Source organism: Urocampus carinirostris, chromosome 14 (assembly GCF_059441175.1).
Source record: "Urocampus carinirostris isolate Australia breed hairy pipefish chromosome 14, RoL_Ucar_1.0, whole genome shotgun sequence".
In the NCBI taxonomy this organism is placed as follows: domain Eukaryota; kingdom Metazoa; phylum Chordata; class Actinopteri; order Syngnathiformes; family Syngnathidae; genus Urocampus; species Urocampus carinirostris.
In genome coordinates, this window is record NC_142362.1 from 24,583,155 (window position 1) to 24,607,731 (window position 24,577).

Genomic DNA, 24,577 nt, shown 5'->3' on the forward strand with positions numbered 1-24,577 from the left:
CTCGTTCCCTGACATAAACATAATTTTCTCCGTGATTCACGGAGGCGCCGCGATTCCATTTCAGTCGTGTTGTCTTCTTTTCCCTCGCGCCCCCGCTCGCTGTGCCGAAACGTTGACATTTGCGTTGAAGGTCACGCCGCACATTCCTCTCTTCCAGTTTGCGCTTGCGGACGCTTATCAGCCAGGCTGGCGATACCGACCGGGGGACAATGCACTCGTGTGTGTGTGTGCTGAAACGAAGACAAGAGACTACTTTATCCCTCGCCTCTCGTGGTTCGATATTAGCGTCGGCTCATATCCGCAAATACTGTCAATGTTGCTAGATTGAGACAAATCGGCGGGGAGCGGTATCGATCGTGGTGTTTATTGAAGTGCAGCCGGCGATGGCTCAAATGTGCAAGCATCTTTCGTCGAAACACGGTTGCCTAATTTGGGGAGAAGCAGACTCCCCAACACTACCGTTTAATGCATTAGACTACTGCTTTTCTCCCCTAACTCATTCACTGCCGGATGCTTTTTGGGGAGAGCCGTTTCCAGCCATATTGACTCAGATTGAAGGCATGCAGACAATTATGTTTTGTAGCTATATGGGGATAGGACATGTCAAGGGAAAGCTTGAACCAGCATCTTTCATTAGAAAAAAAAACATGTTTCTAGCTTTTACCATTGTTTAGTAAACAGCAGTTGAACATTTCCAAGTTTCTTGAAAATACTCATTTTCAAGAAAACTTCTGAGGAAAAAGGTATTTTGAGAAAGGATGCGTTTCAAGCAGAACTTTCGTTTTTTGCACTTTTGTATTTGTGATAACTCCAATATCTAAAAAAATCTTTCCATAAACACAAGGGCACTTTGTTTGAAAAATATCATTATATTGCATTATATTATTATAATAAATATTAAAAAAAAAAAGAAATACGTTCTGTTGAAGAGTTAACTGCCTATTACTATTTCTCCATACAACGCGACTCTCACCACAATGCTTCACTGCGCCTACTCGCCATATGGGTCCGCCTACATACACTCGTTCGCTGGATATAGGAAGCAACACTACGAAGTTGGGCTTACTCTATGCGTGGACAAAGATCTGATCAAAGCCATTTCTATCGTCTAATGTTGATTTATCATACTGATATCAATCCCAGAAGCTTGATACTTACAGATGAGCAGCGCAAAAACCTTTATAATAGGTTTTAAAATAGAACAAGAAAAACATAATTTTCTCCCCTTAAAAATGCATACTGAATAAGGAAAGAAAAATTAAACAACAAAAAAAACATCTTGACCCAAGACTAGTACTTTAGTCTATGTCTGCTTTATTTAGAAGCAAAACTAAGTATTTGTACAAGAATAACCCGCTCTAATGATTACATTGGTTTTGCGTTTTGGTAAAAGTTTGCCACTAGAACCAAACAAGCACATGTTGTTTGTTTTTTAATATTCTGGAGACAGCTTGTGTTTTGCGCATAAAAATAGAGTGTGCGATAACCTCGTCACGGTTCACGGATCACTTTACAGCCAGGGTCATCGAGGCACCACTTCCTGTGGTGCGTCTTGGGCAAAAAACCGCCTGGCGGCATCCATTTCTCTCCATGACGTTTTTTTGAGTAGGGGTATGCTGCCCTCACATGAAACAGATGGTTACCAATGGTACCAGGAGCAGGAGAAGCATCCTGATCTGACTCAGATACAGCACCTTCAGCATCTGGTCGCAAAAGGTTGGCATGTTTTTTGTAATGGCGTTTAATCCATCCCGCAAAATGAAACTGATAAAAATCTAGAGATGATATAAAATGGTAAATAAAGTACCACTAATAAAAATATAAATAAATAAATGTTGTTTTGGTGCCACTCTTGTCCCCGGTGTCCCTGTGTGCAAATACGCCCCGACCAACCAACATAAAAAAACATTTATCCTGAAGCATGAATGTGTAGTTCGCTAGAGGCCAACAGTCAAATAGCTATACTTGCTATTTTTTATCATGTATGGTAACTTCCAGACCACTGAAGGCACCTGATTAAAAAAGCAGCAAGTGTGAATCTAAGGAAGAAACTTAGTTTTTATACAAGCCGCACTGGATTTTAGGTCGGAGGCTTAAACAGACATAAAAAAGAACTCATTCACGTCAATTTCTTACATTTTAAAAATATCAGAGGGGAAATGTCCGTTACATAAAAATAACACAATTTGTTGCAATTAAGAAATTTGCTTGTGGACCTTTCCCGCAGTCTGTATTATTTATATTGGCAACAATATATACGCAGGTATGCGACAAAAAACATTCCCACAACAAAACTCAATGTAAAATACTGACTAAAATTCAGAAGCTTGTGCAGTCAAATCAGCCTTGTACATGTCAAGTCAAGTCAAAATTATTTATAAAGCCCTTAATCACAAAAATGTCTCAAAGGACTGGACAGGATTACAATGATACAATTACCTGATCTTAAACCAACATGCGGGCAAGGAATAATTCAAAACCTCAGCGTGAGGAAAAAGAGAAACCTTGAGAAGGGACCTCACAAGTGGTATCCCCCTTCCAGGATGACCAGGGTGAATTACATTTAGCATTACAGTACACAAACATAGTAAACACTAGGTACATGTGCTGAGCCCTGCAACTGATTTTAGGCTCTCCCATTTGTTGTGCACGTGACGAAGTTATAGAAAAGAGACCAAGTATTGCTACTATTATGTAAAAAATAATTGTACATGCCAACACTAGTTACTAAATAAAGAGGGGTACACAATAATTATCCAGCTGAGAGTTATCAGAATGATATTAGACTGATATCATCCTAATGTCAGTTTTTGGCCCGATAGGGAAGATATACCCGAAAATTAGTCACCTGCTGCCACACTAACATATTCATTCAGCCGAAATTACTTGTTAGAATGATTCCAATCGATTAATTTTTATTTGAGATTTTTTAGGGATTTAAGCGTGGAATAATCAAGTACAGTAATCTCTAGACATATCACAGTTTACTTTTCATGGTTTCGCCAATTACTGATGTGCATTCTGATTAGATAATCACTCTCCCTGCTTATTATTATTTGATGGTACTGTAGTTACATGTAAAACAAAAAAAGTGTTTAAGTAGTAGCTTTATCTGTTTAACAAAGGCTTGAAGGTTTGTTCTTTGGTTTTCGTGTATAATAGAGTATTTATTTGTATAATAATTTAAAAAAATATAGGGTTTCTATTGCACGAATTTTGCCCATCACGGGTACTTTTTGGAAAAACAAGGGATTTTTACCTGTCCTGATTTCAAGGTATTGGTACAAATAACAATCTTGGGACTACTTTTTGTGGGGACCTTCTGCTTGAAAAGAGAATTAAATATTAGTATTGATTGTTGCGTATAAATTATGTTTACAAAAAAGAATTTAAGGCAAAACCCTAAAAAGTAGTAACATGGAGCCAGAACAGTCTAAAATACGAACAGCAATGGACTAAGCTAACATTAACACTATCCATTTTCTATACAGGATTACTGAACATGTAGCCAGCCAATCATTTAGAGAACGGAAACATTTGACACTCACAGGCTAACCGTCTCTGAGGGGGAATCGAACCCACGTTTCCTGCCCCCGATGTCTGGTGGGTGCCAGTGACTCATCACTGACCTAGCCAGTGTGTTTATTTTTGTCTTATCCAGCCATGCAACCGACAAGATGGCGAAACCAATGACAGGACGGCAGCTGCGTAAATTTTTAGGGGTAGGAAATGGTTGAGATGTTTTGCCAGCCATACTGATAAGATCACAAGGGTGCAAATGAGTAATGTTAAAATAACTGTTTGGCGTCTAGTAAGTATCTCTGCAAACACAGTAAAAACATTATTTGAAAGAAAAAGGCATCCTGGATCATATTTTTTTAAATTGGATTCAAGTTTTTTTGGCCATTACCGCAGGTTAGACGAACCTGGCTCCTATTCACAGAAAATTAAAAAAAATAGATTAAGTCTTTCTCAATTCCTCTTCATTGAAAAATAAATAGTTCCAGTCAAAGATAAGCTAACTGTAAGTATTTCTTTTTAATATGTTGTCTTTTTCCTTAGAAAAGTAAGTGAAATATTAAATATAATGATCAAAATCTTCTAATATGTCAGACGGAAGATCATTTTCCTATTTTATATAGATGCTTTAGACCCGGCTCATTCCTGAAAAGCGGGATTATGTTTAACACTAAAAATCAACATCGACCAGATGACGAAGGTGCTGTATCTGAGTAAGATCCGGAGGCTTCTCCTGCTGGTGGTGACTATGGAAACCAGTACTATGTTTTTCACGTGAGGGAGCAAACCCCTACTCCCAAAAAAGCCTGGAGAGGGATTGGCGCCACCAGGCTGTGATTACCCAAGACACACCAAAACAAGTGATTCCCCTACGACTCTGGTGGTTAAGGCATCTGTGAACCGTGAAAGTAAAATGTTAAAAATTACATTTTTGTACTTTTTCATTTCGATTTAGTAAAAAAAAAAAGTTAATTTTCTTACCTGGTTAAAAAATCTATTTTTACTGACAGAAATATGTGGTTTTGACGCATTAGGTTATTTGTGTCATTATAAGGTGAACATTTTGCAAGAAATATATGTTGAAAATTGAGTGAAATCATGAAAAGAGTTATAGTAGTTAAAATGAAATGATCTGCCAATAAGAATAGAACAATGATCTCCAATGTAGCCCCCTAAGAGTACCAGAGTAGCCTGCCGACTGACTCTGAAGATAGCTCACATAGTGTCAATGTAATTTAACAGGGAAGATAGCTCGTTGGTCTTGGGGGTAGGGCCCCAGCCCCGAGACTGGGAGGTTGCTGGTTTGAGCCTCGGCTATGTCATACCTAAGACTTATAACATTGATACCCATAGTCTCCCTGCTTGGGGCTCGGCAGTAGGGGTTGGAATTGGGGGGTTTGGTCCCCTAATGACTCCCAATCAGATGTTGCAACACATCAGTTGGGTTGAGCGAGGGGGCTTTTTTTTGTTTTGTTTTTTCAAACTCAACTACCTCTTTATGGGGCATAAACAACTCATTTACCCCACCCCAAAACACCCATCACAATCCTTCCATCCATCCTAATTGTTTTAACTTATCCCAAGAATAAAAGAGAGACTTCACGTTTTCCAACATACCTGCATTCCAGTGGGGGTCAGTAGGCTCCACAAATCCCGATTCAGACTAAAGACGAAGGCGTTGGCTAGGCCGTGCAGTGGAGCAGAGAGCACGTGCAGCAAGGTGAGGGAGAACGACAAGTCCATTGGGTAGAGGGCGTTATGGAGCCTGAAGAACAAAGTGGGACCATGTTTTGCTTTAAAATATATGTCCTGGGAAATCGTTACCACATCGACAAAAGGTAGGTTTACGAAAATGTTGCCACGTCATGCCGCATTGTTGCTGATATATAGTTAAAAACAAAAGAGAACGATTGCCTCACATTTAATCCGAAAGAAGATGGACAAGGACGTCAAAAAGGAAACGGAGTGCAGAATTATCTCAGTTATTGTGGTTAATGGGGGGAGAGCCCCCGGTGAACCTTTAAAAATTTGCAAAGTAGCACTGCAACTTCATAAAATTCTCTAAGGGTCAAACTTACCACTTAACACACATACGTACAACCTGCCCTCGTGATCACATTTGTTGTGTGCTGTCTACTGTGGAACACAATGCATGATACGTTGATATCATTGACAAAAAAAAAAGGTAATTCAATTTAAAGCCAATGAAGCAATGAACCAACGATAACTGAAGTGCAAAGTAGTGAGGTGTCTCTGTATCCCAACTAAATGGAGGCTGAGGGCCATCGTAAGGTTTCCAAGCACGCTTATTGCTAGAATCAAGATTTTAGAGATAGTGTGAGCGTAAGTGATCCATGCCAGAGCGCGACACGGATCCCCAGTTGGGCATGCGTGGGAGAAGTATTTCGAATTTGTATTTATTATTATTCAGCCAGTATCAACCATCAACATGATATCTACCGGAAATCATTTTGTCACGCGAAGCTATCCACGTGACTCGTCGCCTTCGATCGGCGCCGGGTTTTTGGACCCAACTGCTGTGTTGGGAGTCATTAGGTGACCAAACCCCCCAATTCCAACCCTTAATGCCGAGCGCCAAGCAGGGAGGCAATGGGTACCAATGTTGTAAGTCTTACGTATGACTCGGCCGAGGCTTGAACCAGCGACCTCCCACTCTCGGAGCGGGCGCCCTACCATCTAGGCTACCGAGCTATCATCTAGGCTTCCAAGCGCGACACAGATCCCCAGTTGGGCATGCGTGGGAGAAGTGGGCCATAGCGTTGTGCAATCGCTTGAACGTGCGCACAGCCAAGGGAGTAGTCGCTGCGCAAGACAAAACCATGCCGTTAAGTATGTGTGGTGTATAAACTATTAACTAAAACAGAAAAAATAAACACAATGCATTTTTGTCAAGTTTTATGTCCATAATGCTGGTGAGCCAACAAAATCAACCGCCTGCCTATAACGACGTCTTCTTCTTCTTCTTCTTCTTGCGTGAAGCAACGTGTTGACGTATATTTTGAGCCAGTTTCAGAGTAATGTCAGTGTGTGTTTGAATGGGACGAAGGAGGTGGGGTGAAAGTCTGTTTATCAGGGTTGGAAAGAAACAGCCCAGCAATTGTACAATTAGTGTTAGCATGTGTGTTAATTTTGGTCACGTTTAGCAAGATATTGTCAAATGTTGAAGAGTAAGGTGAAGCTTGGTCAATGAGGGATTATACTTGTATTTTATGAACAAAAACTGTAACGTAACTGAACACTTGAGCAATCACAACAAAACATCTATATTTCATTACCATTGTTAGCACTAACGCGCCTCGAAAGAAGGCGTTATTAATCAAAACAATTTTAACTACTGTTGCTACTACATGGTGCATTACATTGTTGCTTTTGCTACCTATTTTATGCAGGCCATGAATTTCAGTCTCCTACGTCTTTGGGGTACTCCTGAACCACTCACATTGTTGCATACAACTCCCAATTTGTAGACACGTGCTCTGTAGGGTGGGAGTGTTTATTTTTACAAAAAAAGTACAACTGAAACAGTTATGGTAGCGCCAGCTCAAGCACAAACACGATGAGTTTCTCCTCATAGTCGAATTTAGAACAATAAAATAAAACACTGAAACCAGAGTGTAGGCTTATATTTGATTGTGTGTCACCGGTCGAACTGTAGGCAGCGCGAGGAAGGAAGGCGTGGCTCATAGAAGAACAACAAACAAATAGGAAACCAATGGTGCAAATGTAAGCATGCAGCCACAGAATTTATGGTATATGGTTTGATAATTTTGCTTGTAAAATGATGATGCCTTGAGAAAAAAGATATTGTTCGCCCTATACTGCTGACTTCAAGCTAAACGTGGTTAGCAAGCTAAAGCAGCAAGAAAGTTTAGTGTAGATTAAAACAATGTCAGACAATGGAAAAACAATCACTGGAAGTTGCCCCTAAAGCCAAATGTGTGAACAGTGGATCAAAACATGGACAGTGGCCGGATTTGGAGATCTTTATTAGGTTTGAAGGCCAGAGACAAAATGGATATGGAGTGTCTCAGTTAAGTGTTCGTTTGGAAACTCTCAGGTTTGTACAAGCCAAGAAATATGAAAAGGGTTCGCTACTTCCACAAGTTGCTGTACCATTTTTCTCCTAAATGTTTTATTATGTGGCTATTGTAAAGTAGTCTTAATGTAGGCCTTTATGCGAGTATATAAGGTAATTTGCAGGAAGGTAGTTTCTGACGGAGTATTGCATTACCCGTTGGTGTCAGTACTCAGGGGGGTAACTGAATTACTTCAAAAGTTGATTAACGAGTAACTGTCACTAATTAGTGTTTTCCAGTCACGCTTCCGCCATTGGTCATCACAAAATCCATAACCGCAGCGGCAAACACAGCAGATAGTGTAACATTTCAAGCAGTGGTCCACTCAGCCGGATCGGCCAACATTTACAGTTTTTTTCAAACATTTTTCTGGCTGTCCCAAATTTTAAGATAAGGACAGAACAGGAAAAACAGGGCTGGCAGGAGGCAGCGAGCGGGAGGTCGATAAATCAACCGGAAGGAAGCGCGATGAAGAGGACAAGTAAGTGACATAGCGAAAGGAAAGGCTGAAAACGAGAGGTAATGAGAGTGAGCGTTGCGGGCGACAAAAAAAAAAAGGATGGGGTAGGGGACGTGCGCCGGAGGAAACGAGCGAGGGCAAAAAAGAGCGAGGCGAGCTTTATATCAACGTTTAAGAGCCCATTAGGCAGCGCGAGACGTCTGGGCTGACACATTCTTGGCTGCCGCGCCGACAGCACGCAGCACTTTACAAGGGCGGCGAGAAGCACGGAGGCGGAAAAGTGGCGGAGCGCTTCCTTTTCTTCTCACAGCTGCCGTTTCACGTTTGTCCCGACCCACAAGGACCTTTTCTCATTTTGGCAAACCCCTCCCCCCAAATCGCTGACTCGGGGTTTGATATCCCTCAAGGTTGCTTTGACTGGAACAAATTCGAAGGATGCCGACCAGCAATTTACCCAGGATTAACCCCGAATTAGTCCTCCTGTCGAGCTTAGCGTGTCCCTAATGTTTTCTTTATCGATCTATTATCCAGGGAATCAATGTGCGCAGCGCTCACGGTGAATTCGCTGCAAGCGGGGTGAAAGCAGGCGACCTTCGCAGTTGACCTCAGCCATTGCAAAGTCGTCCCCGGGCTACTTGAGCGCCGCCAAATAGAAATGCACAAACTCGGTCGTCCATGTAAAAAACACTTAAAATCTATTACAAGTTGAAACGATTCTTCAGCAATGACCCTTTCACCGTATTTGCATGGCGCTCCCAAGCGGCAAGAAAATACAGTGAACACTCATTTATTGGTTGCAATACAGTAGTCCCTCGGTTATCGCGGTTAATGGGGACCAGAGCTCCCCGCAAAAAGTGAAAATCTGCAAACTAGAGTGGCACCTTTATAAAAGCCCCCAAAGGTCAAACTTACCTTGAGATTACCAACTAAGAGTATATATTCTACTGAGAGTATAATACAGTGACAAATTAGCATCTTTAGATATATAAATAAAACACAGAACACAGAATTACAGTTTAATGAATGGTCTTCATTGCCATTATAACAATGTACAACAAAATTGGAGGGCTTCTCCTTTCAGTATAAGAAAGCGATTTAGAAAGCGTCTGTCTGGTGGCACGCTAGCACTGGGTATCCTCAAGTTGTGCCTGGTCTCCACAATGATTGAAATACAAATGTCCCAAACTTTGTGGTTTCCCACGAGTTGTATTTTTAGGACATCTGTTTCAAACCTAATGGGTCTGGCGTTGGTGAGATACACGCTTGGCAGTGGTGCCTTAAGAGAGTTGTTAGCCTGGCCACAACCAGCATCTGCGGCCTTACTGTTGCCTATTGCCTCTCTAGACGGCGCTTCCCGAACCCAATAACAATCCACAAAGCACCCACCAGCGATCAGCGCTTCTTTGGGCTCTTCGGACTTTCCTCCAAGTCAGATTTAATTTATGGATTTCTCTTCAATATAATGAGCCGCTAAAGCTACTAGCTGTTGCTGTGCTATGCAGTTTGTTCTCAGTGGCGGACTGACAGCATCCACACACAGTCAGGCTCACCCAACACACATAGCCCTACATAACTTGCCCCCGTGATAGCATTTATGTGTGCTGTCTAACAGAACACAAAGAATACATTGATATCAATGACAATAAAAATGATTTCATTCAATTTAAAATCTGTGAAGCAGTGAACCAGCGATAACCGGAGCGTGAAGTAGCTAGGGGTCTCTGTACGTATATTGCATTTCTATTAACTAAAAGCTAGAATTCACAATATACAAAAGAGCAAGGGTTAAAAGGAACGCGTTCCTGGAATGCGGTTACTTTTCTTGGTATCGAGTACTTATCTATGTTATCTATAAATGTTTAACCTCAACAAACAGATGATCCATTTGGGACAAAGAGGGGTTAAGCTTTAATTTATTATGAGACGCACTTAAAGGATTACATAAATATTCCATTTGAAAAGTGGAAACTATGCAGCCTCCTCCAGTGTTTATTTTTCTTATTTCTAGCCACGGATCTATGAAAAGATTGAACCATCAGCAGTCATTTGCATCCCTGGGGGTGAAGCTGTAAAAATGATGCAGCACAGAACATATCCGCCCAAATAAGACATCCCCCTCAAAAAAGGAGAAAACGATAGAGGAAAGATCATTTCCCGTCGTGATTTCAAAAGGAGACGCAGACATAAAGCATGTGTGTTTTGGAGAGGATGTATCCTTAAATGTTACAAACACAAATTCGCACCTGGGTTTACGACCAACAGCCCATACACAATCAACGTAAGTCACATCTTTTATTGCAGGTAAGTCGTATTTGTTCTTTGTCGAGTTTTCCCATTTTTGATGGAACTGCAGGTGAACAAGCGTAGAAGATGATTATGTAGATTTCTTCACAAATCTGCTTATAATCCGCTCTTATCCTCTTTTGCGGCAGAAGGTTGGAAGGTTTACTTTTCTATTAATCTATCGCCACTTACCTTCCAAAATACCTTCGGAAAAAGTTGTGACGGGGAGATGAAAGAATGCCTCCCGCACGTTGCTGGCAAATAGCTAGCAATCGGTCTAGCGAGGCAAGTCCGACCCGCCGAACTGAGGGCGGTCGTGTCAAGTCTTAAAGGCTTTAACGGGGCGGCTAATGAAAGTGGCGATGGCGGCGGCTGTGGCGCGTGTTTCTGGCTTTGCCTTAAACGTCGTATACACAGGAGGGGCAGCGCAGCTGCTGCTCGCATTCATTTCACTTCCCATTAAAGGTGAAATAAATCAGCAGTCCCCGTACAACCTCTGCAGGACGAACACACAAATACACAAACAGCAGGCACACCCACCCAGTTTTGTGTTTCTATCCTAGTTGAGACATTCCATTGACTGCTGCGTTTTCTACCCTCTTAACCAACTGATTATCTAATCCTTACTTCCTCCAAATTCTAATCTTAACTCTTAAACTATGTTTTAACCCTATAAAAAGTCTGTCCATCCACATTACGACCACAACAATGCCCTAATAAGGACTACTGCACTAAAAGATAAAGGTCTGGTCTTGTCACTGGTGGGGACCAAATCATAACATAACCCAAATCTTATGACAAATTATGTACCGCATCCATCCATCCATGTTCCACGTCCATCTACATGCCCTTCCCATACACTGCTTAAATTCCACAACTGGTGACAGGCAACCAAATATGTGAATAAAAGCCGACCGAGAAACCGAATAGATAAGATACATAGATAGATAGATAGATAGAGGGAGATAGATAGATACTTTATTCATCCCCGTAGGGAAATTCACACTTCCAGCAGTATCCTTGTGTTGAAATAAAACAATAAAGTAAAAGGAATATAATACATAAATACCCAATGTAACGTGTTGATATAGAGTATTTAAATAGTGCTACATAAAATTCACACTGTAGTAAAAATAGGGTATTATGCAATGTGGGGGTGTGGTTTAATGTGGGCTTTTACTCCCCCCAGGTGGAGTTAAAGAGCCTCATGGCATGAGGAAGAAACGATCTCCTCAGTCTGTCCGTGGAACAAGACTGTGACAGCTGTCTGTCGCTGAAGCTGCTCTTCCGTTTGGAGATGATGCTGTGTAGTGGATGTGATGAATTGTCCATGATTGACCGCAGCTTTTTCAGTGCCCGTCCCTCAGCTACTGTTGTCAGGCTGTCTAGCTATGTGCCCACAACAGAGCTCGCTTTTTCTCCAGAATAGAAGTCACACGTGAAATACTGGATAGTCACAGACAAACTTGTGGGTCATAGGCATCAGGGATTTAACCCTTTCCAGGCTGCTTCTGTAGCATATTGATTTGACTCGCAGGGTCTCATTAAAAAGAGCTGCTGTGCCATTAAAACAGCTTCTGGTTGCTAAAGATTTTCACAGCATTTGCTTCCAGTTTTTGTAGTCAGTAGGTTTTTTCTGGCAGTGCCTCTTGATATTATATTTTTTGAAAACAGCCACAGGCTCTTGGCAACTTACGCTGACGCAATTGTTTCGGATTAGGTAGAAAAATACTCCAATTTCAACTTGTCCTAGAAGTGGCAGCCAGACAATCAACTTTCCTTTTTTATTTACAGCTGCCATGTCGAAAAATGGGTGGGGTTAAATTCTCATATGGAAAGCCAAGGGCAAGGTGACCAAAGGGCTACTGCCATCGTTTGGTGAAAAGGTGATTTTTTTTTGTTAGCTTATTTTTTGGTAAAAATGTATTTTATACTGTGGTCAACATTACTGGCGGGCAACATATTAACTTTAAGACAGATGCTGCTAAAAATTTGACCACGGGCTGTAATTGACCCCAAGCTGGACTTTGGACATGCCTGACAAACCCTTGACAAAAAAAACAACATGATTAACTGTATAACTCTGAGGAAGAGGTACAGAGGAGAAACATAAGTGCTTAAAAGCTTCTTACCGAGTACTGTCGGCTTATCGAATAATATGCGAGTGACTATTCAGTCTTTTTTATCTATAGGAATAAATGTGACGTCAAATATCTATTCACCCAATAATGATTGTGCATCCCTAATTACAAGCAACAAGGTCTGCAAGTTTTCAAAGGTCACATAGTCGGGGATGTCAGCTAGGGAGGTATAGCAGTGAATTTGCTTTTTTTAACAGCATCGGGAACGAGTTGCTTGTGCATGGTTGTGTATTGTGCTTTGGCGTGTGTGTGTGCGTGTGTGTGTGTGTGTGTTGTGGCTATTTCTGGCATCTCATCCCCGCTGCCCCCCTCCCGCAGCCGCAAAGAAACGCGATCGGCGTCCGGGAAACGAGAGCTGGCAGCAAGCAATCATCTGCCTGCCACACGCGCACACACCGCGCTCCAAAAACGAGCGCGGCGCTGAGCAACATGCACCATGGCAACGGAACAGCCGCAATTAGAGGCAAAGAGCCTTTCCCCTCCATCGAGGGAGAGCGAAATGAAAGGAAGAGAAAGAGCGGACGAGCGCAATAGACGGAGAGAGGGGAGGGTGGTGGTGGCTGTTGGTGGGGTGCGGAGACTAATGTCAAAGAAAAGACGCTGCACAGGAAGACGGGAAACGGTGGGTAAGGGGGTAGGGCTGTGTGTGTAAGAGGAGGTGAAAATGTGCAAAAGCAAGGCTGCGAAAAGGAGAACCAGGGCCCTTGAGAGAGAGAGACAGAGAGAGAAAGAGAGACGCAGAGAGAGGAAAAGAGAAAGAGAGCAAATAAAAAAAGGTTTAGATTTTCAATTAGTTTATGTTTTGGGGGTTTTGTTTTGCGCTGCTTGGTTAAAGGTAAGTCTTACCGACCAAGAGAGAGGGAGAAAGAGATGACAAAAAGTTCGGGAGATGCATCGTTTACGAATGGCGCAGGACACAGACTCTTCTCAACGAGATGCAGGTGAACGCAGAGCAGGTGTCCAGTCACAGTACAGTATGAAAGGCGCTATGATATCAATAGGCCAATTCTCATTGGAGAGCTCAAGTCATGGGGGTGCTAGCCAACCGGCGTAAATCATGCCTGTCTGAAATGTTCCTCAGTGGTGCAGGACATCTGCTTTTTGGTGTGTTTTCTTTAAAATCTTGTATTGTTTTTAATCGAATGGCCAATCGGCTTGAATCTTGGCTGCTAAACTTCTGCGTAGATTATTTAATTTAAATTGGGGACGAGTGGGAAACCCCACAGATTGTACAGACTTTACACATGGCATGTTAGCAAACGGATCATCTATATATAACAAGACACCCACCAAGACAACAACAAATCTTTGGGCACTATTGGGCGCATTACTGAAAAACAGTAATTAGTTACAGTTACTAGTTACTTAATTTTAATATTTGGTGATTAGAGAGATAGATAGATAGAAAAGAGAGAGAGATAGAGAGAGAGAGGGAGGAGAGAGAACAAACAGAATATAGTTTGATTTAAAAGGTAAGCGGAATTGTATATTAGACGATGTTTTTTGGGTGAGCGCGCCTTCATTTAAGCGAACTTGTGACCCACTAACTAAGAGAGAGAAAGGGAGAGAGGGAAAGAGAGAGGGAGAGAGAAAGGGAGAGAGAAAGGGAGAGATGGAGGAAGAGAGAGAGAGAGAGAGAGAGAGAGAGAAAAATACAAAACATTTTGATTTGATTGGTCGTTGTTTTTTGGCCGATCGCGCCTTAATTTAAGCAAACTCGCCAAATACCAGAGAGAGAGAGAGAGAGAGAGAGAGAGACAGAGAGAGAGAGAGAGAAAGACGGAGAGAGAGAACAAATAGAATACATTTTTATTTTAAAAGTAAGCGTTATTTTAGATTAGTCGACGTTTTTTGGTTGGGCGTGCCTTCATTTAAGCGAACTTGCGGCATACAGAGAGAGAGAAAGAAAGAGAGAGAAAGTGTAAGGGGGAGAGAGAGAGAGAGAGAGAGAGAGGGAGAGAGAGAGAGGGAGAGAGAGAGAGAGAGAGAAGGAGAAAAAATAGAAAACAGTTTGATTCTAAAGGTAAGCGGTATTTTAGATTAGTCGATGTTTTTTGGGTGGGTTTGCTTTCATTTAAGCAAACTCGTGACCTACCAACTGAGACAGAGAGTGAGACAGAGAGAGACAGAGACGAAGAAACAAAAAAGGAGAGAAAGAGAGAGAAGAAAGAGAGAGAGAGAGAGAGATACATAGAGAGAGAGAGACAGCGCTGAGCAGCTCCCGGAGGAGGTGAAACCACCGAGCGAGGCCGAGGTGACAAAAAACGGAGTGGGGGAGGCGGTGGTAGCGAAGGAAGCGCGGTATCAAAAAAGACAGATTGCGAGACACGAGCGAGACAAACCGGGAGATTACAAGCGAAACGCGAGAGAGGGAGGGCGGCGAGCGCGAGTGTGCGAATGTGTGTGCGTGAGCTCCGGCAAGCGTGCCGGTTTCTCCCGCGAGCGCCGTGCTAATGAAAGATGAATGAGGGAGGCAGTGGTGGGAAGCGTGTCTGCAGGCGATGCCAGGCGAGACTGATGTATGTGTGCAGAAACGCGTGTGTACGTGCGAGCGCTACGTTCGATTCCAGGTGCCGGAATATCAGGGAGGGCTTCGCACGCGCCGGAGGTCGCTCGTCTCGGAGCCGTCGCCGCTTTTTAATCGAACGCCGGCGCACGGGAGGACACGTTAACAGTGTCTCCGAGGCCGTTGTCGTAGCGCTTCATCCATCGTGGCTGTCTCTAGTTGGCCTAGCAAAACAACTGTTCGTACACCTTTTTCAAAGCTGAATTCACGCACTTTTAAGGACTTTGAAAGCAAATGTTCCAATTTCTCCAGTACTATTAAAAGAAGAAATCCGGTGTGAATCGTGTCACAGACCAGAAACGGAGACAGGACCCAGTAGCGTTCGTTTACTCAGGTTTATTGATAAAGAGGGAGAGCAGGGCTTGCTTCCATGATCCGAAGATCGACGGACAAGGGTAGCAGGTGGCTGGGAACGAGGAAGTGGCACTTCCGTGTCAAGCGAGGATGATTGTAGATTTGCAGGAATACTAGTCGTTAGCCGGGAAGGGAGAGAAAGGGCGGTATCGAGTTCGGAAACTAGGTCTGCAACAGGTATCAGGCAGGTAGCGGGGCAAAACAGGTCGGATGTCGGGATGGCAGAACAGGGCAGAATCGAGTCCAGAAACAGGTCGGCAACGGGTATCAGTCAGAGGAAAACGGCAGAAAAAAAGTCAGACGGAATGAGCTTGCCTAGCTGGGAGCATAGAGTCGCAACGATCTGACGGCGTCCTCTTGAAAGCCGGGGGTTTAAAAGGAGTGTCTGAGCCAATCAGCTTTCAGGACTGTTGGCGCCAATTGGTGCCCTGAATTGGCAATCATGACAAATCGTGTATTTTGCAGAGCCACAAATACATCAGGAATTTGTTATTCTTGGGTGTGTATTTATCAATACTTTTAATTTTAAGATCTTGTGTAAATGGCCAATATATTTGTGGATCTGAACAATTAGTGAGTAAATATCGTTGAAACAAATCTTTTCTCACATAGGTGTTGAGTAAAAGTGACAGTTATATGAAGTTTTCATTTTCAGTTGCAGGAAGCTCTTCCTGATACAATTTTCACTGGGAAATGCTACATTCATTTTTTACTTAGCCCATAATAAATGTCCATAACAGATACATAATCCTTGCACTAAAATACTTTTCAGAGTGTCCTTTTTAGATGTAGCATGCAACCTCTAGGGCGTGATAACGCTTCGTAGGACAATGACATAAAAACTAATGCCAGCTGCAGCAAATAATGAGGGAAGAAGAAATGTAATGGCAAAGTGAAGGCACTAGAAAGCTATGTCTGTGTCAATTTTAACCCTTTAAGACCTGCAGATAAGAACTCTCGCCACGTGACAATCGGATGTGGACACCTGCGGAAAATAAATCTTATTAGCTATGTTTTTTATTTTGTAATAAGTAGTGGATCGGACTCTTCGGCAACCTCGCTATTAATATTAACCCCGTGAGGCACTCTGGTGACAAGTTGTGGCCATCTGAGGATCAAATTTCCTGCACAAGAAGAAGTGCAAAGTTTAAAGGTGCTATATTTGGCAGGTAGCAGAGTGCAGATGCCATGAGGAGTAAGAATTGAAAAAAATAAGCGATCTTGTTACAAGCGATTCACACTTGAGCAAAGCCTTAGTCGGAGTAAGCCAAGGGGTAACGAAGAGAACGTTGAAGGAGCCTGATGATTGAAATACGGAAAAAAACTCCCGCCTGTCACGGTTGCCATGGCGCCCAATAGACCTCGCTCGTGTGGGGCCAACTGCAGCTTGTTGACAGATTGGCTTCCTGTCAGTATTTAAACTCTGTCCTGTCAGTCACCTTTTGTCGGTCCGTCTGCAAATCTGTTTTTACACGGCAAGCCCTTTTTCACCTGTCCCGTTTTTTTGCTCCTGTTTATCTCCCGCTACGATCTGTTTTGATCTCGACCACGTCTGCTCTTCCGTGCCGAATTTACGACCTGTTTTGATCTCGACCACCTCTGTTCTCCCGTCCCGACTAACGATCCGTTTTTGAACTCGACCATGTCTACTCACCTCTCCTGGCTTTCGACTTGTTTCCGATCCTGAACAAGTTTTTGCTCTTCTATCCCGGGTACTGACCCATTTTTTCTATTCCTGACACCGCCATCGCTCACCACGGAAGTGCCACTTCCGCGTTCAGAGCAACCTGCTCCCCACGACCAGCGATCACCGGATCGTCTGTGGAATCTTTTCCCTTCTTCCTTCAATAAAACTTGTGGTAACGTTACGCGAGTGGGTCCTGTCTCCGTTCTGGTCCTGAAACCGCCATTGACGTTCAAGTACTTTTCAAACCTTAAAAACACAACATTAATATTCAAATGTTCAAGGATTTCAAGCACCCGTACGAACCCTGTAAACAACAATGTGTGTTTGTGTAAAAGAGCGCGCTGGACAACGAGGAACGACGCATCCCGGATATGGATCGCGTGTGAGCGATTGCCGCCTTTAAATGGCGTGTAGGCTCTCACAAGTCCAACGGAGCGGCAGTGCCTCGGAGGCCGCTTAGGAAACACCTCATCGATCATGTCGATCTCTCGCCTGCCCGTCTTCTTTTGTGCTAAATCCCGCACCGCTGTTCGCTTCTCTTCTAGCTCAATAGGATGTGATGCCAATCATTCTTGTCTGTCTGCTGCCATTGCAAATTCGGCGATGCTTGCTGGCACTAAGAAGTACGTGCAATTTTCATTATTCAAAGGTGTGTGTGTGTGTGCTTGCGTAGTCAAGCGTGCTTCGCACTCAGCTAGCAGATGTCGTACGACAGTATCGGCACACTGGAGGTCACCCGTCTGAGAGCGATCGCCGCCTTTTAACCGCCCGCTGGCTCGCGGGAAGTCAAATTGACGGCGTCTCCGAAGCCGCTCTCGCTCGCTTATTGAAGAAGCGCCACATCGATCGTGTCAGCCTCGCCCGCCAGCTTGCGTGCAAAAATCCCTCTGACGGGGTGGCTACTTCACCCCCCTTTCTCATCAGTCGAGCCATCTATCAAGCCGTCGCTCTGAAAATGCAAGACCACTAGTCATCCCAAGAGCCAAGAAGAGATCCGCAGGTTCGAGAGCGTTCTCCATTCGGGCCCCGGTGCTGTGGAATGCTCTTCCCCCTGAAATTCAATCTGCAACCTCAGTGGAACTGTTTAAATCTAGACTTAAAACACACTTCTATTCTATAGCATATGAATAACCTATATTTTATGTTGACAATACCTGTGTACTATTTGTTATTGCAACATCCATTGCAGCCTGGAAGGGGGATTACCTCATGTGCGGTCCGTTATCAAGGTTTCTTCATTTTCCTCATGTTGAGGTTTTTGAGTTTTTCCCTGCCCTCATGTAGGGTTTAGATCAGGGGATGGTGTAATAATAGTCTGTGGTTTGCAATAATCTGTGGTCTGTGCAGCCCTTTGAGACTCTTTGTGATAAACATGACTTGACTTGCTTCTTTTTAACCAAGTTTTTGCTCCTTTTAAATATCTAGAAAATGAACACAACCTAACTTTAAATACAATTCAACAGAGATATTTATGGGTACACTAAATTGAGATGTGATCAACTTTCTCTTTCTACAGTAAAATCCGGACTATAGAGCGCACCTGATTATAAGCGGCACCCACCACATTTTAAGAGAATAATCGCTTTTATACATACACAAGCCACACCAGTATATAAGCCGCATGCGCCCTCATTACAACATGCAACACAGCCACGAATTTGACCCGAACCGACTTTAAGTTCCGCGATTGTGACAACATATTAAGAACACAATCCAAAAACCACAGTCGGCCAAATGAACTGAGAATGATACCGGTACTTAAGATTTGATGCAGACCTGCAGAGTCCGGGTCCCGTTAAATGTAATCCAAGGGAAAAAAATGTATATTTACAAAGGTAAGGGTGGGAAAATATATATCCACTATTGTCTGCCTCGTCCAAAAACACTCACCTTTACCGGTCCCCACTTCCCATCAGCCCGCGTTTTGTTCGCCTCTTCTTTTTGATTCGCCCGTAGAAAACATATTAGAATAAGTCTCTAAAATAAATACATTACAAAAATATACAGTTGCAAATACATATTATACATGGTTACACATATTTACAAAGAAAGACGGTACACCAAGAGAGTTTTCAAAGCGTTAATAATAATATTCTAACTTTCATCCCAAACCGTGCCTGTGAAAGGTACCAACACGCTACTAGCAACACGCTCACTACGCAGCAAACGTGTCTGTTAAAAAAATATACACCGTGATTGCAAAGATCACGGTAAACCTACTTCATCTTCCTCTTTATTATTGTAATCATCGAAGGAGTCTTCCTCGTTATCGGACAGAACTTTGTCATATAGACATTTTGTACACAAGTTAAGAAGTTGCAATTTTCCAAGGCGAATATATTTCACCGGTCTCAATATTACGTTTTGTACTCAAGCACCACTGGCGGCCGTTAGAAAAATTACATAAATTGGCCGCATCAACGAATAAGCTGAATGGCTGAACGTTTGGGAAAAAAGTAGCGGCTTATAGTCCGGAATTTACGGTAATTGGGGCCTGAAAAAAAAAAAAAAAACTTAACGCAATACAAGGCGCACTTGTTTTTAAAGCGTAACCCCCAAAAATAGCTCTGATTGGCTCTCTGTCCTTCTCTAAACCAACTTCTATCTGTTCCCTGTTGTCAGTCCGTCTGCGAACTTAAGTTAACACTAGGCAAGCATTTTTTCGACAATGACTCCCACCTGTTTTTTCCTCCTGTCTATCCCCCGGCTTCGACCCGTTTTTGATCCTGACCACATTTTTGCTCTCCTGTCCCGGCTACTGACCCGTTTTAATGTACCAGACACCGCCATCGCTCGCCACGGAAGTCCGACTTCCGCATTCAGACCTACCTGCTTCCCGCACCCAGCGATCACCGGATCGTGGGGGCAACCCTTTCCTTTCTTCCAATAAAACAGAGAGAAACGTAACGCAAGTGAGACCTGTCTCCATTCTGGTCCTGACACTTTCAAACTACTATTAGTTGTCTGACAATCTAAAATACGTTTTCCTCCCTCATTCATGTCAGGTTAGTTGGCTGGTCCAAATTGTCCCTAGGTGTGAATGAGCGAGTGAGTTGTCTGTCTCTGTGTGCCCTGCGACTGGCTGGCAACCAGTTCAGGGTGTCCCCTGCCCACTGCCCAAAGATGGCTGGGATGGGCTCAAGCACCCCCGCAACCCTACAGAGGATAAGCGGATGGATGGTTCTATTTTACGATAAAACCAAGGGATTAAAGATTTGCCTTCACACAGTAGTACTGACTTCAGAACCCACCATGGCACCCTAATTACAACCCTAATCAATAAAAAAACATTCTACTTCTTAAAATTATTCAATGAAAGGATTGTGCAGTCTAAACCATAGACAGTAGAATATACCTTCACATTTTTGAAAAGCAAACAAATGATAAGCAAAACCAAAATCGACTTCAAGTAATATGATTCCTGTTAATCCACAACTAGCTGATTTTTTTTTATCTAAAATGCTTCGCTTCAGGAGGTTTGTCCTCAAGATAATAAACCCATTTCTCATATAGTCTCCACTGTATCTGTACTGAGCCATGCTTAACATGAGAAAACAAATCATATCCATATTTTTCTGTAGTGCGAAATGGCGGGTGCTAATTCTTTTTCTCCAGTCCATTTTATTTCACTGTGTGATATTCAATATTTTGATCAAATCTTTGAAATCAGAATAATGCCAGAGCCTGTGTCCATATCAATAAAATGTTTGTCTCCCTCATGCAGTTACTTACAATTGTTCAGGATCATTTTGAACGTCGTTTTTTCTTGTTGGTAAATGCTGGTTTCAAATCAAAGTGCAAAGTTTTTTAAAAATGTCACAAAACACTGCACACCCAAAGGATACAGATGTATTTATCTCTGGCGCAGAGTGTGCTTGGCGAGAGAAAGAAAGAGAGAGAGAGAGAGAGAGAGAGAGAGAGAGAGAGAGAGAGAGAGAGAGAGAGAGAGAGAGAGAGAGAGAGAGGTGTAAAGATCTGCCCACCCCTTACGTTCACCCAATCAAACTGTTGCGGGGGCTTGGCTGCCGATTTTGGGTCTTTCCAGATTGTTCTGTGGGTTTTCATCATAGAATGCCTCAACAGTGAACATAGCTTGTTTAAATGAGTTACCATATACAGTATTCCATAAAGATGAACAACAGAAACGAGGCCTGTTAGTGTCACTAGGCTCAATATCTTGTGGACCGAACCAAAGGCCCTCAGCTTGGCTTTGGCTTTGCGTACACTCTAATTCAAAAGAAGATTCGTAAAATAAATACAAATTCATTCTATGTGCGAGCCAGATATACTCATGAAAAGAGTCATATCCAGCTCGTGAGCCATACGTTCCCGCCCCGTGCTTTACTGCGTATATTTAAAACAACAGACCACCAATGATGTTTATCAATAATGCCTTGGTGCAGATAGGGCTTTTGGGAAAACATTTGAAAGTCAAGTTACTAAAAGTCAACACAGACAACTTTAAGATTTGGCTTTCAGAAGAGGCATTAAATGTCTAAGCGTGGAATTTTAAAGTTGATCTATGTGGTTATGAAGCAAACAAATGCATCTGTACCATTCCTAAGTACGGGTTAAGAGGGAGTTGCTACTGCAACGAAAAGGGAAGAAGGCAACACAAAATCAAGTAGCAAGCCTCACACTTGGCTGTTTAGTGGGAGACAACAAGGACGCTGTCACACCTCGTGAAGGTCATTTGTGCGCCGTCTTTTATTTGCACAGCAGGTCGCGGGAAGACAAGCCGTCACAACATTTTGAAGGCTGCGCCCGTTTATTCACGCGCTTCCTCGCTTTGTCCTTGCTAATCCGCCCGACCTTGGTCCGCAATCGCGTCCAATGTCCCACCGCGCCTGTCAGACCGTTTTCCCTGTAATTGTTTTGTGGCTGCATCTAATGCATCATTTCTGGTCAGCAGTGCAATTTGCTTAATATCATTACGTCTTTCCGCAAATGCAAACCTCTAAGGCACGTGTCTCAAACTCATGGCTCGCGAGCAAAATGCGGCCCACCACAACACTTTGTGAAAAAGGAGTCAAACAACGACCGGCAGTTTTAAATGTCCACTGGATGTCACCAAAGCCAGGCGTCATTCGCAAAGCACCTACTGTAGCTGTATTTGGTGACTACCATTAATCAACCAGACACCTTGAAGGAAATCCATCAGAATGTATTTCCACTTAATATAAAAGTCTTGGATGCGCAATACTAAAACTACCAAATAAAAAAACAGCACCTTGAAATAAATTTAAAGAAGCTTTAACTCCTTTCTAGAATCGATATGAAATCTAAGAGGAAAGTTTCTGTATTCAGGTAAAATTGTCATGAAGAAAAAAGCAGAAACACTTAGGAATCATTATTGTCATTCTTTTAAAATAGTGTTTTTATGCTATTTTGTTACTTTCAATTCTGCACGAGTTTTCCGTAGTTAAGTAATCTTTAGTCGAAATGAACTCAATTGTTATTGAGATTAAATCTTGGTGAAAGAAAACAAATATTGACGAAAAAAAACCTAACCCCTATATAATCGATTTATAATGAAATCTTACATCCCTGAATCCTAATTTAATTGTGAACCTCCAAAAATATCCCTGAACTTTCCAACTAATGCACACCTTTTATGCCATTAATTTACTTACCTGGCCCCTGTGAGAGTGTTTTTTCTACCATGTTGTCCCCAAGCTAAAATTGGTTTGACACCCTTGCCTTAGAGTTGAAGGCATCCCACTTCTGTCCGAAAATGTGCATTGTCCAGTTTCTGACTGAAACTGTCAAAGAGCAGATAACTCCAAAAAGGATTTTGAAGCTGGATTCATTCGTTTTCATGGACTAAAACGTACCTGTACCCCGGGTAGGGAAAAAAAAGTAGCAAACATCTTAATGAATATCTCTCTTGAGCAAATTTTGACGCCTTTCCATGGATTAGTGAAAAGTTGAAAAAAAAAAGCTGCCAGCAGAGATAAAATATTTTGTATGGAGAGGATTAAAAATATTTGAGTAGTTCTCAGTGGTTTTGTCTGATTGCACTATTGCTTGATGCAAATCAAAGTAGGGTTTAGTCTAACAAATCGCACCATAGCGAGCTGAAACAGGAAGAGAATTTTTTGGCATCAAACCTCTGCTGAGCCGCCAATGAGAGCCCATTTGCCTGAGAGCCTCCTTCTGGAGAGACGTAGGAGGCCAAAACCGTTATCCTGACCCTGATTGCTCTTCCTCTTCTCCTCAGTTGACTCGTTTCTCTTTTTTTCCCCTTCGTCCAGTCAAGCCGAATCGTATGGCTCAAAATACAAAAAAAGGGCCTTGTGCTGGTTGCAATGCCACTCATGAAAGGATCCGAAGTCTTGAAATGAAAGGGACTTTTCTGCTGCAACCCATGACAACTCTCGAGCCCTGCGTCAAGGCTGCGCGTGTGCTTTTCAGATTTCCACAGCCAGAACATGACCCAGAGCTATTTCGTGAATAGCGCAACAGGCTGCTGTAATGTTTCCATGCATGAAATGGTCTTGGGATGATTAGCCAGGTTTCCACAAACTCCGGGTAAAAGAGTGATGATGAAACTTACAAAAAAACATTCAACAGAACTTCATAAATGGCCTATTTTGTGTCAAGAGGGGATTGATCCAGTTAGTCTGACCCAGTTTTCTTTTTTTCCCCCACAAACGCCACCAAAATTTGGGTTGTTGAAACTTAAGTTTGGTATATTTAGGGAAAACCCCTAAAAATATGGGCCATTTTATTCAAAGTAAAAGTAATGGTGGCATTTTGTGTTAACACCCCCAAACAAAATTTTTGTTTTAAACAACTTAAGAAATAGGGTCATATTGTATGAAACAAGCCAAGTCATTTTGTTTAAAAGAACCCAGAAAGTTGAATTGACCAAAGCAATGAAGCAATTCTTCTCTGACTCAGTTTGGGTTACTTTAAGCCCAAGTATTATTAGAGGAAAGAATATCACACAACACGCGATTCACTCTAAAAGGAAGGACCAGGAAGAAATACTTGCTAGTTAGCATTGATAGAAAAATGGTGCCTTAATCTTTTGAGCTTGGACAGTGACATTAATGAAATTGTGTTCCCCGAATTATTTCAAAACATATTAAAAACAAAAAGCTTGTTTGAAAGTAGTGTCCTTTTCTGATAATTCATGCACAGAATTAATAGAAACAAAAACAGACTGGAGGAAAAAAACTGCACTTTGCCCTCAAGCAACAGATTTTCTGGCTACCGCTTATCTGGTCATGTCATAAAAGTATTAACAATCCCCCTAATTGTTTGTGAATGATGGAAATGATGAAAAACTATTTATACCGAGAACATCCTTACGTGAAATTGTTTCAGAAAAGTGAAAAAAAATTCTGAAGTTTGTCGCACGCACCAGATCCTTGTCATCGAGAACTTGAGATCAGCAATTGAGATAGCGGGGAAATCAAGCTTGTTTTATACTTTTTGGCGGTTGGTTTAGTTTCCTGATCATTA

The 24,577-nt window shown here is 42.4% G+C and overlaps 1 protein-coding gene across 5 annotated transcripts in view; it reads right to left on the reverse strand.

Annotated features, from left to right (window-relative positions):
* Window positions 1–24,577, reverse strand: part of LOC148353028 (cyclic AMP receptor 3) — a 174,575-nt gene that overhangs the window by 19,150 nt on the left and 130,848 nt on the right. For 4 of the 5 annotated variants that reach the window (XM_088353011.1, XM_088353009.1, XM_088353008.1 and 1 more), the window contains one exon: window positions 5,137–5,284. The exons of the other annotated variant lie outside the window; for it this stretch is intronic. In XM_088353011.1, the coding sequence (XP_088209137.1) occupies window positions 5,137–5,284 (148 nt within the window). The remainder of the gene's footprint in view (window positions 1–5,136; window positions 5,285–24,577) is intronic. 5 annotated transcript variants of the gene reach the window in all.